Source organism: Zingiber officinale, chromosome 8A (assembly GCF_018446385.1).
Source record: "Zingiber officinale cultivar Zhangliang chromosome 8A, Zo_v1.1, whole genome shotgun sequence".
Classification (NCBI taxonomy): domain Eukaryota; kingdom Viridiplantae; phylum Streptophyta; class Magnoliopsida; order Zingiberales; family Zingiberaceae; genus Zingiber; species Zingiber officinale.
Genome location: NC_056000.1, coordinates 62,066,644 through 62,078,141, shown reverse-complemented (window position 1 = coordinate 62,078,141; position 11,498 = coordinate 62,066,644). Strand labels below are relative to the sequence as shown.

The window sequence follows — 11,498 nt, the reverse complement described above, 5'->3', positions numbered from 1 at the left end:
TTTCTCTAAGTCAAGTACAAAAATCATGAATTTCTAACAATCAAAGATTTCACTGTCAACAATGTTCAAACACTGCTTTAATCTAATATGCATCCAAGTATTCCACTTGCCACAAGTGTTTGTGCCGTTTTCAAGACTTCTATCTTAGCCTTCATCTCTCAGCTTCATATTTATGATTTGATGTCGAGAGACTATGACCAACCTTAATGTCCTCATCTTTATCTTTATCTTTATCTCTAGCTTTGCTACCCCCATCTCCATCACGAACTGTGCTCATTCTTTTGAGTGTTATCTTTTGAAGTATTTCTATTTTCAAGCTCCTCTATCTTTTCTAGTTCTTCTAGTCTTGCCATAATTCGAGCATATTCTTCATCTTCACCAAGCTTTTGCAGATTTTCTACCTTGTAGGTGTGTAAAGAATCTGAAACAGTTAGATTGAAAATTAGAGGGAAACACCTTGTCTTTCACCCAAACTAATAATATATCAAGCCTTGCAAATGTGAATATTTACAATATGTATTTACACAACAAATTAAAGTAAGTTGGAATCTCAAAAGTAGTTGCACAAAGAGAACATAGAAGTTGCTAACTATACTAAAAAAACATACATTACAATATGTGATTCCATTTCAAATAGATCTATATGACATCTCACAAGAACAATAAGTATATCTTGAAAAATGTTCTAAATCGAAATGTAACAACTAATTATGTGATTCCATTTCAAGCAGAGAATGATAATGTAGCTTACTATGGACCAAAACCTAACAAGAATACTTGAACCAAAACCTAATCATCCCAAGTCTAGATTCATACAACAGAAGGTTAGACCTGCAACTACCATATGCAGCTACATTAGTAAGTCTAGTAGTTATTCCTATGCCTAAGTTGTACTACAGAAGTTGCTAGAAAAGTATAATATATTTCTGGATTTGAAGAATAAGCAAAGTGACTGAACAACATGAAAGAATTCTTTTTCAGTGTAAATCACATACTACACGAAATGTTCACAAAACTTAACTTTGCTGACTAGTCACTTGATGTCGTCGACTATCGCTAAAGTATCTTCATCAACAGTATGCTTCAAGTGTTTGATCGCTTTGTCCACTTGCAAACAGAGGTCATTCTCATATGTCCTATTTCATTGGGCTAAAAGAGGGAAAAAATTCTATCACCATTTTCAGAAATGAAAATTTTGATATTTTTTTATGAAAAAAAAGTGTTTCATGAGTGAGCAACAGTTTGAGAACTTCTCTTTTTCAGTTTGTCCTGACAATTAAGACGATGAGAGAGATTGTTTGAACAAAGACTCCAATGATCAATCCCCACCATATTCCTTGAGCCACAGCAGCATCAAAAACAATTGTTTAATATTTTTCCTAAATCAAAACAGATCAAAAGAGTAATTTAAATCTTAGTTTTCACTTACAGTAGTAGCTAAACTACTTGAATCTAAAAACAATGCCGATGGGAAGTCCAATTAGGTAATATGCACCCACATTTACATAAGCCACTATGCCTTGCCACCCACTTCCAATAGCAACTCCTACATCATCCATCCTCGTGAACACTTGAAGCTAGTCGTCCATTAAAAAAAATAATTATAGAATTTTAGATCAATGTTGTACTAGACAGAATTGGCAAACCTCCATTCAAGAAAATGGAGATGGAAAGTAGAGGAGTTAGATTAATGATTGCTGGTGTAGAGCTTGCGCAAGAGCGTGTGCAGTATGAGGACCAACACACTGATGATCAAGCTAAGGATCAAGTTGGTCGTCACCATAACAAGGACTGCAAACTTAGCGACTCGAGGATGAGCAGCCCCCAACTCATTCCCTATCCTCACACTTCAACAAACAACCTCTGGTTATTAGTGAATGATTCATGGAGATTGATGCAAGTGCAGTAGTCGTCAAACCTTGCGGCATTGCTCAAGCCGAGCATGATCATGAAGTCCCAATTCCAATAATTTGCACTGGAATCGATCACACTGTCAGTAAGAAATTTAGATAGGAATTGATAAGCTGTGTGGTCATTGATTACCAGATAGATATGACATTGAGTGAGATTTCTGGATTTAGGAGGTAGCCTGTGATCAGCACGAAACCTTGGATGTGCCAAATCTCCAAGCTATGATGAATGTGAGTTTGAGCGAGGGGGAAGAGGAAGAGAGGGGGAGAAAGTTGGAGGGTTGACTTACACGAGCATGATGGTTGATGAAACAGTGAGTTTGAAAAAGAGCCAGATGTCGGTGAAGACCTTAATAGAGAGGTCAGTCCAGGTGGTCCTGTAGGAAGGGATGAGGATGATGTAGAGCCAAGTGGAGAGGACGAGCACCCACCAAGGGATGCTGAGAGTGATGGAGGCCCCGAGGAGGTCGAAGTCAAGGACAAAGATGGCAAGCTAGGAGATGAGGATATGGAAGAGGAGGACGGCGACGTCGATGACGGCCATGGGGTTGATGATGTTTTGAGCCTATAGGAATCGTCGCATTGGGTAATAAAGGGTGAAGGAGATGAGCTGAGGCAGGAGGCCGCGGGAGTAGATCCGGCCCACCTTCGCGACCGTGTCCGACTGGTCGTTGGCGTTGAGGAAGGAGCCAGAGAACAATGAGTTCGATCACCCAATCCCTCTCCCTGTCCCTTCCCATGGAACCCTAATTTGACCCCGATCGCGCCGGCTGCCTTCTCCACGACGGCTCCGTCAAAATCGAAATCCTCCCCATTCTTTGGCACCTCCTCCTCGTTCTCATCTTCGAGGGTAGTGTGAAGGTCGCCTTAGCGTTAGGGACGAAGGAGGCGAAGGGCAGAGAGGAAGACGAAGTCGAAGTCGAAGTCGCGCAGGGCAGTGGCGTGCATAGGGTTTTGGGCAGAGGCAAAGGCGCGAAGGGATGGGCGGCGGCATAGGAAGGGTTTCACGGATTAATTCTGGTGTGGTACATTGGGTTACAAAAGCACTACATTTTTTCTAATTTTTAACAGTGCATTTTGCACACACTGTTAATATTTATATTTTAAAAAATGTGTTGTTAATATTAAATATTAACAATGTATTTTACACGCCATAAAAAAATTTATTAACAACATATATTTTTCTACACGTTGCAGTTTATAAAAAAAATAATATTATCCGCAGCGCACTTAATTGAGCGCGCCGTAAAAATGATCATTAACGGCATGCCCTAACCATGCGTCGTTAATAACGTGCTATGGAAAGTCATATTTGTTGTAGTGAACTATTAACAGCGCGCTCCACATGCCATTAATATTAAATTTTAACAGCATACTATGCATGCCGTAGAAAAGTTTATTGACAGCGTACTTTTTCTGCACGCTGTCGTTTGTCTAAATATTATACTATTCGCAGCGCACATAATTGTGCACGCCGTAAAAACGATTATTAACGGCGCGCTTTAATTGTACGCCGTTGATTATGCGCTGCGGAAAGTCCCTTTTGTTGTAGTGGTGGGACTAAAAACACTACCAAAAAATGCTTTGAATTTAATACAAAATTCAACAATCCCCCACAAATTCAAATCATTTCGGTTTAAAAGATAAAATATGTCCTGAGGCTAGGTTGCAATGAGCTTTTAGTGAAAATACGTTCCGGTTTGAATTTTCACCTGAGTACACCAATCTTATTCACATAGGTTTGAAGTGAACTAGGTCTTGAACTTAAACCTTTTTATATGAGAAGTCAATTGGTAACAACTCATCACGGGCGACGGTTGAGTCCTTCTGGGTTGGTGCATTACGGCCATGCCACCGAATCTTGTTTCATAAGTGCTAAGGAGAGTTGCCTAGACCCCCCACACTGCGGCCACACAGTTACACTTACATAGGTGAGTTCTCCAAGGATGTACTGCGAGCATCCTGTCAATAAGACCTTGAACTCATTAAGAGCCTCCAAGCTCATCCTTACTAGCAGTCAAGCATCTATCCAGGGAAGAGACTATGAGATTACATCTCAATCAATTTGATGCTTACAGTTCACCCTTATAACTTGTTTATACCACATTGAACCTACTTCTTGGGATCTCCAATCAGATAGGTTGGGTTGCCATTATAGATGAAACCAGGATAGGCCTCAGTCCCATTCCCTTACTGGATCTCTTGATTTTCTCATAATCAAGTCCTTTTGTGAGTGGATCAGCAATATTGTCTTTTGAACTTACGAAGTCCAATGATACCACTCCAAGAGACACTAGCTCACGAATAGACTTCAATCTTATTCGTACATGTCTCTTCTGTTTCTGGTTATACTTGGAGCTTCTAATCTGAGCTAATATTGTTTGATTATCACAGTGTACTGAAATAGAAGGTATTGGCTTTACCATCAAGGGAATTTCTGAAAGAAGACCCTTAAGCCAATCAGCTTCAGTTACTGTGGTATCTAAAGCACACAATTCTGCCTCAGATGTAGAACGAGATATAATCGTCTGTTTAACAGACCTCCAAGCAACTGCATCGCCTCCAAGTGTAAAGACATAACCAGTAACGCCTTTACACTCAGCAGTGTCTGCTATCCAACTAGCATCACTATATCCCTCCAGGACTGCAGGGAATCTCTCATACCACAAGCCCAAGGATATAGTACCTTTCAGGTATTTGAGTACTCTGTCTAATACATCCCAATGCGTTCTGTCCGGACAGCTGGTAAACCTGCTCAATTTCGTTATAGCAAAAGAAATATCAGGTCTAGAACAATTAGCTAAATACATTAGACTACCTATTATTTGTGAGTATCTTAATTGAGACACTGCCACACCACTATTATTCTTGTGGAGAGTTTTTGAAGGGTCATATGGTGTGACAACAGATTTAACTTGGCTATAACCATATTTCTCTAATACTCTCTCAACATAGAGTGACTGAGAAATTGTTATTCCATCAGTTGAACGAGTCAACTTCAGCCCTAAAATCATATCAGCACAACCCATATCCTTCATATCAAACTTACCACTTAAGAGGGTCTTAGTCTCATTAATAATAGAAAGGTTAGTTCCAAATAGTAGAATATCATCTACATATAAACATAGGATAATACAATTATCACCTTTCATTTTAGCATACACACATTTATCAGAGTCATTTACTTCAAAGCCAAACGATAGCATAGCTCTATCAAATTTTTCGTACCACTGCTTTGGGGCTTGCTTCAAACCATAAAGAGATTTGACTAACCTACAGACTTTATTCTCATTTCCAGAGACTACATATCCCTCAGGCTGATCCATATATATCTCTTCTTCTAAATCTCCATTTAGGAATGCCGTTTTGACATCTATTTGATGGACCTCAAGATGATATATGGATGCTAATGCGATTAACACTCGGATTGTAGTAATTCTGGTAACAGGAGAATAAGTGTCAAAATAGTCAATCCCTTCGTTTTGTTTGAACCCCTTAGCAACTAGGCGGGCTTTGAATTTACATCCTATAGTGGTACACCCAGGAGGTAAATCTACCAACTCCCAAGTGGCATTAGAGATAATAGAGTCCATTTCACTTTTAATGGCCTCTTTCCAGTGCTTAGCTTCAGGAGAAGCCATAGCATCTCTATATGTCACAGGGTCACCTTCTATATTATAGGTGATAAAGTCCTGGCCTAAATCCGTAGACACACGTTGCCTCTTGCTCCTTCTTGGTTCTGTACACTCACTAGATTCATCTAGTCTAGAGTGACTTGAGGAAGGTGTACCCACTACGGATAATGGGACCTCTACAGAAGAAGGCTCATTTCTAGTAGGAATACTAGATTGAGGTGTTTTCGTCTTCATAGGAAATATATCCTCAAAAAATGTAGCATCGCGAAGTTCTACAATAGTATTTGCATTTATTCCAGAAATTTTTGATTTAATAATCAGGAACCTATATGCAATATTATTTTGAGCATATCCCAAGAAAATACCATCTACGGTCTTTGGACCAAGTTTTTTCCTTCTGTGTTCAGGTACTAGTACCTTTGCAAGGCACCCCCACACTTTAAGGTATTTCAAACTTGTCCTTCGGCCTTTCCAAAGCTCATATGGGGTTTTATTCCTTGACTTCATTGGGACTCTATTTAGCACATGGCATGCAGTGTATAGAGCCTCCCCCCACATAAAGTTGGGTAACCCAGAACTGCCTAACATGGAATTAATCATATCTTCAAGGGTTCGATTTTTTCGTTCTGCTATACCGTTGGATTGAGGACTATATGGAGCAGTTACCTCGTGGATTATACATGTATCTTGACAAAATTTTTGAAACAGGTTCGAGGTAAATTCTCCACCCCTATCAGACCTTAACCTCTTAATAGTTTTATCGGTTTGATTCTCAGCTTCAGATTTAAAAATCATAAATTTATCTAAAGCTTTATCCTTGGTTTTTAGCAAATAAACATAACAATAACGAGAGTGGTCATCAATGAAGGTAATGAAATACCTTTTATGATCTCTCGTTATTACACTGTTAAACTCACAACAGTCAGTATGAATCAATTCTAAAATATCAGAATTTCTATCAACTGATTTGAAGGGTTTACGGGGTTGTTTATATTGCACACAAATTTCACATTTTTTCTTATCATTTATAGCATGCTTAGGGATCATGTCAAGATTCATCATCCTTTTTACGGTATTAAAATTGACATGTCCTAATCTGTCATGCCACATATCATAAGACTCAATGTTATATGAACAACCAATATTAGAAGTTTTATTTAAAGTAGCATTTTCTACATTGAGTTTAAATAAACCTTCATTAAGGTAACCTTTTCCAATAAAGGTTCCTAAATGTAATATTACAACTTTATTACATTTGAAATTCAACTCATAACCAGCACGAACTAACTTTGATCTGCTAATCAAATTCCGACGGACCGCTGGAACATGATGCACCTCATGCAGTGACAGGACTTTTCCAGAGGTGAACCTCAGGTCAACTTGTCCTATCCCAAACACCCTGGCTGCAGAATGGTTCCCCATGGTCACGGAAGTGCCTTCAATTACCTGATAAGTAAGGAAGGCAGATCGATCAGCACAACAGTGTACATTAGCACCTGTATCAACTAACCATTCATTGGGTTGATAGATCAAGTTTAGTTCGGGTTTGAAGGTAGCAAACCTATCGCTGGTGTCGTCACTAGCAGTCACGACATTTACTTGTGCCTTGGTGTTGGACGTATTGCTTTGGTTCTTGTCCTTTCGCTTAGGGCAGAATTTGGCATAATGTCCAACCTGTCCACATGCCCAGCAAGGCTTAGGTTTAGTTCCAGTTTTCTTTTGAACCTTTGGGTTGGGCTTCATCTTGTTCTTCATTTTCTGATTTTTGAATTTCTTCTTGTCAGATGAGACTACTACATTTTCCTTTGGAATAAAATCCATAGGCATTCTTGTATCATCATTTTTATGTTGCTTCCGATGTTCTTCTTCGATATTTAAGGCAATCATCAAATCTTCTAGAGAGATTTTACCTCTCCGATGTTTAAGAGTCATGCCAAAATCTTCCCAACTCGGAGGCAATTTTTCGATGATAGACAAGACCTGAAATTTTTCAGGTAATGTCATATCTCCTTCAGCAAGACCATGAATTTGAACTTGGAATTCATGTATTTGCTCAACCACAGATTTGCCTTCAACCATTTTGAAGTTCAGGAATTTTGCCATAGTATACTTTTCTAAGCCAGAATCTTCAGAGTTATATTTTTTATCCAAAGATTTCCACAGCTCTTTAGCTGAAGAGGTTGAGCAATATACATCAAATAGTGCGTCTGAGAGGGCAGACAGGATTCTCCCATGGCAGAGATAATCCCTTTGCTTAAACCTCTCTAAGGCAGCACTACGGGCAGGTTCCTCTTCAGTAGGTGAAGGAGGGTCTGTTTCTATAACGGAGAATAGCCCTAGGGTAGTAAGCCAAAATTTCATCCGTTGTTACCAACGTCTGAAGTTTTGCCCGTAAAATTTCTCGGGTCTAGCACTAGCCTCATCAGATCATATTACCCTATCATTCATCATGTCTATTGATACAAGCAATAGATTCTCTAAGAATGTTGTAAATAAAGCAATAAAAACAGTAGTATTATATTGACACAAAAATAGCATGCAATAGACAGATAAATAAAGTAGTCGGGTTTAGAATATAGTTATCCGGTTGAAGCGTCGGCACGCCGACTGTCCTTAGAGAATCTATTGCCGCCTCACGGTGCAAAGGCTCCCCAGCAAAATTCCCCCAAGATCCGACAACCGCTCGTCTTGTCCGTAGGTGCACTCCAAAACGGACGCGACACTCGGACCCCCCCTCAGATCGCCGAAAGACCAAGCCTCAAGACACAATAAAGGCGCAGAAAGACTCAAACTCGAAAAGAAAAACAGAGGAGGTGCAGAATGTATCGCACAGAGAAGGGAGAAGAAGAAAGATTGAGTGAAGAATAGAGGCACTGCTTGTCCCCTTTTATTCACTCTGAGGAGGTACGAAGCACTGCTTCGCTAGCGAGGAAACGCGTCCGCGTCTCCTCACACGCGGTGTCGCGTCTGCGTCTCCTCTCGCGCGGTGTTGCGTCCATTCCTTACGCAGAACAAAAACCAAACTCTGGTTTGGTTCAGACTGAACCAAACTAGCAAAAACAGACCGGGCCGCCCGTGAGCGCAAGGCCCACGGGCTGGGGATTTGCACCCCCCTGCGCGCGATTATTAATCGCGTACGTGACGCCCGGTTTGTGGATTTCCGGCTCGAACCCCCCAAATCCACTCGATTTGGGCTTGGCCCGCGCATGCGTGTAGGTCCCCTTATCATTGCTAAGTAAGGATGGAAGGGCTTCCTATATAAGTCCTTCCAAGCTTCTCCACTTAGCAATGTGGGACTAAAAACACTACCAAAAAATACTTTGAATTTAATACAAAATTCAACAACTAGCACCGATATTAATTAACAAAATAATAGATGCAACCGTTATGTTTAGAGTTTTCGACTCTGCATTTTGAAAGAGGTGCATTATCATTCATTGATGATAAATTGTCAAAATAATAAATGTAGAACTTTTATTATAGAGCTTTGGCTCTGCTATCTAAGAATTGCATGATTATTTGTAGTCTTGGGTTTAGTTCTTTCTATAAAAGAGCTGTGAAACTACTTATAGTTTAGAGTTTCAACTCCTCCCTCTAAAAGAGCTGTGTGATTATTTGTGATTTAGAGAAAGAGTTACGTGATTATTTATAGTTTAGAGCATCAACTACCCTCTAAAAGAGTTGTGTGATTATTTGTAATTTAGAGCTTCGACTTCTCAATCTGAAAGAGTTGCCTCATTATTTGTAGTTTAGAGCTTCGGCTCCTCCCTCTGAAAGAGTTGCACATGATTATTTGTATTTAGAGCTTTGGCTCCTCCCTCTAAAAGAATTGCATAATTATTTATAGTTTAGAGCTTCAGCTCCGCCCTCTAAAAGAGTTGCACGATTATTTATAGTCTTGAGCTCCGACACAGTGCTTGTAAGAAGTATGTAACTTCATAATCAACCGTTAATCTTTATGCCTCTTCTATTTTCTATCGTATTGGTATTTCATTATGTTCACTTAAACTATTTCATTATGTTCTATTTCCTAGCTCCGAGTAAATAAATATAAGGTATGGATAACGCGCTTCCCATCTTGTAATTATGCTATGGTTAATGGAACTCTTCATTTATCGTCTTTGTGCCTGTGTTGGATTTGGACATCGTTGCTCCGGCGCCAACACTTCATAAGGTGAAGAAATTGCTCCGGCTTGGCATATCTAATAGTTCTGTGCACAAAATTACTCATTCCCCAGTCCAAGCAACTTATTGTTATAGGTGTCATCTTCCGAAAGTCTGTTCAGATTTTTCATAAGTAGGGATAGGAATAGAAAGGATAATTGAGGATTTGAGGGCCTATATCAGATGCGCCCTTGTCTCATTACGTACCTTTTTCATTTCAATGGTAAAGAATGAGCCATTTTGCATTGTAGATAAAACAAACATCTTCCACTATGCCCCCAACTATATTGTTTAAAGTTAATCAATCATGCAGTGTAGCATGCATTTGAGTATCGTTCAGAATTTGAACAGAGTATGATCCAGAACACTACTTCAGGGGATGATTATATTTAAGGCAAAGCAAAACAACAAGTACAACTCATGATCCAAAGAATTAATATTGACAATTTATGCAGCAACATGTAATCTGTACTTAAATACAAAAAGATACGATGAAGCAATGGACAATTAATCTTGTGGACAAATTAAGTTAATCCTGAATCACTATCAACCAAGAGAAACCATGAACTCTAATGCAGAACCCAAAAGCCACCGCTAGCTGGATTAATTACTATTGCAGTTGGAGGTCAAAGAGTGTTCCCATGTGTTCTGGACGATGGATGAGTTGTGGATTCACACGAGAGGCGATTTGGTAGAACACCTGCCATGTTAATAAGCTATCGGAGCCGGACTGATGTCGAGAGCCCACTGCTCGCTCAACTCCGACGGTAGAGGCCACCCGCTCCAATCCTCCGTAAAGGTGCTTCACATCGAACACCCTTTTGCCGAAAAAGAAGTGAACGAGGTGCAAGAACTCACGAACGGTCTTTGGTAATTTGCAGTCGCATGTCAGCATCTTGACTAGGAAGGCGAAGTCATAGGCGCCTTGGAAGGTAACCCAGGAGACGGGAGAAAAATGGCCAAAGGAAAGCAAGCCGGAGGTGGCCAAGTTCTGGGCGAATCTGCAAGAGTCGATGCCCCATATTTGATTCTTTTGGAAGTCGATGCCATTAGCCTTGAGCAGCTCGACGGAGGAAGGGGCGTAACGGTCGCGGCTGATGTCGAAGTCGCGGAAATTAAATTCCCACACGTAACTCACACAAGTGCCGTCGCTGTAGATGACACATGGGAGGTTGCCGGCGGCGTCGGAGAGGGTGAGACCGACCTGGACGATGCGGAGGGCCTCGACGTTGGCGCGGATCAATTCGTAGCGCTGGGGGAGGGTGAGGGTGCAGTAGGGATTTTTGGAAGCGACGACGACGCCAGGATACTCGGTGTCCAATGCGACGAAGGGGTGGAACGGGACGGCGGAGCGGATAAGGGCGAACTCCTCGTCGAGGTTATGAGCCCACACGGAGCGAACCTCGACTCTGCTGGCGCTGGCGCTGGCGGCGGAAGAGGAAATTAGCATATCGTTATTGTTGACGACTGCGACAGCCATGATGAGTCTGTTTGATGATATTAGAAATACGAAAGTAGTGGAAGCTGGAGATCGAGGAGATGTTAATTAGGTTTCGATCTAGTTGGAGTGGAAATTAAAATGGAAAGGGAGGGGGAGTTTAAATAGAGCAGGCAATCAAAGAGAGAAAATCGCCAGATAATAAACGCACTAAACAGAATTAGTTACTGCGAAGCGAATTATTAGGATATATATATGGAATTAATGATGCTAAACTAGCTTAATCAGGACTTTAAGTATTAATCTGGCGCCAAATCTAGCTGCAATTGAGAGGTGAATAAACTATTTTAC

The 11,498-nt window shown here is 40.6% G+C and overlaps 1 protein-coding gene across 1 annotated transcript; it reads right to left on the bottom strand.

Annotated features, from left to right (window-relative positions):
- Positions 1-235: 235 nt before the first annotated feature.
- LOC122010904 lies at positions 236-11,189 on the bottom strand. The gene is made up of 5 exons (XM_042567371.1): positions 10,388-11,189; positions 2,044-2,776; positions 1,919-1,975; positions 1,022-1,847; positions 236-421 (listed from the first exon to the last, which is right to left on the bottom strand). The coding sequence occupies exons 1-4, from the start codon at positions 11,187-11,189 to the stop codon at positions 1,688-1,690; spliced, it is 1,752 nt and encodes a 583-aa protein (XP_042423305.1). The 3' UTR covers positions 236-421; positions 1,022-1,687.
- Between the last annotated feature and the right edge of the window lie 309 nt (positions 11,190-11,498).

Bases quoted from the DNA above. Each gene is read 5' to 3' on its own strand.
- LOC122010904 (XM_042567371.1), bottom strand. From the start codon at position 11,189: ATGGCTGTCGCAGTCGTCAACAATAACGATATGCTAATTTCCTCTTCC. The intron at 2,777-10,387 runs GTGTGAATCCAC...CCTAACGCTAAG, and splicing joins GTTCTACCAAATCGCCTCTC to GCGACCTTCACACTACCCTC. The intron at 1,848-1,918 runs GTTTGACGACTA...TGTTTGTTGAAG, and splicing joins GGCTTGAGCAATGCCGCAAG to TGTGAGGATAGGGAATGAGT.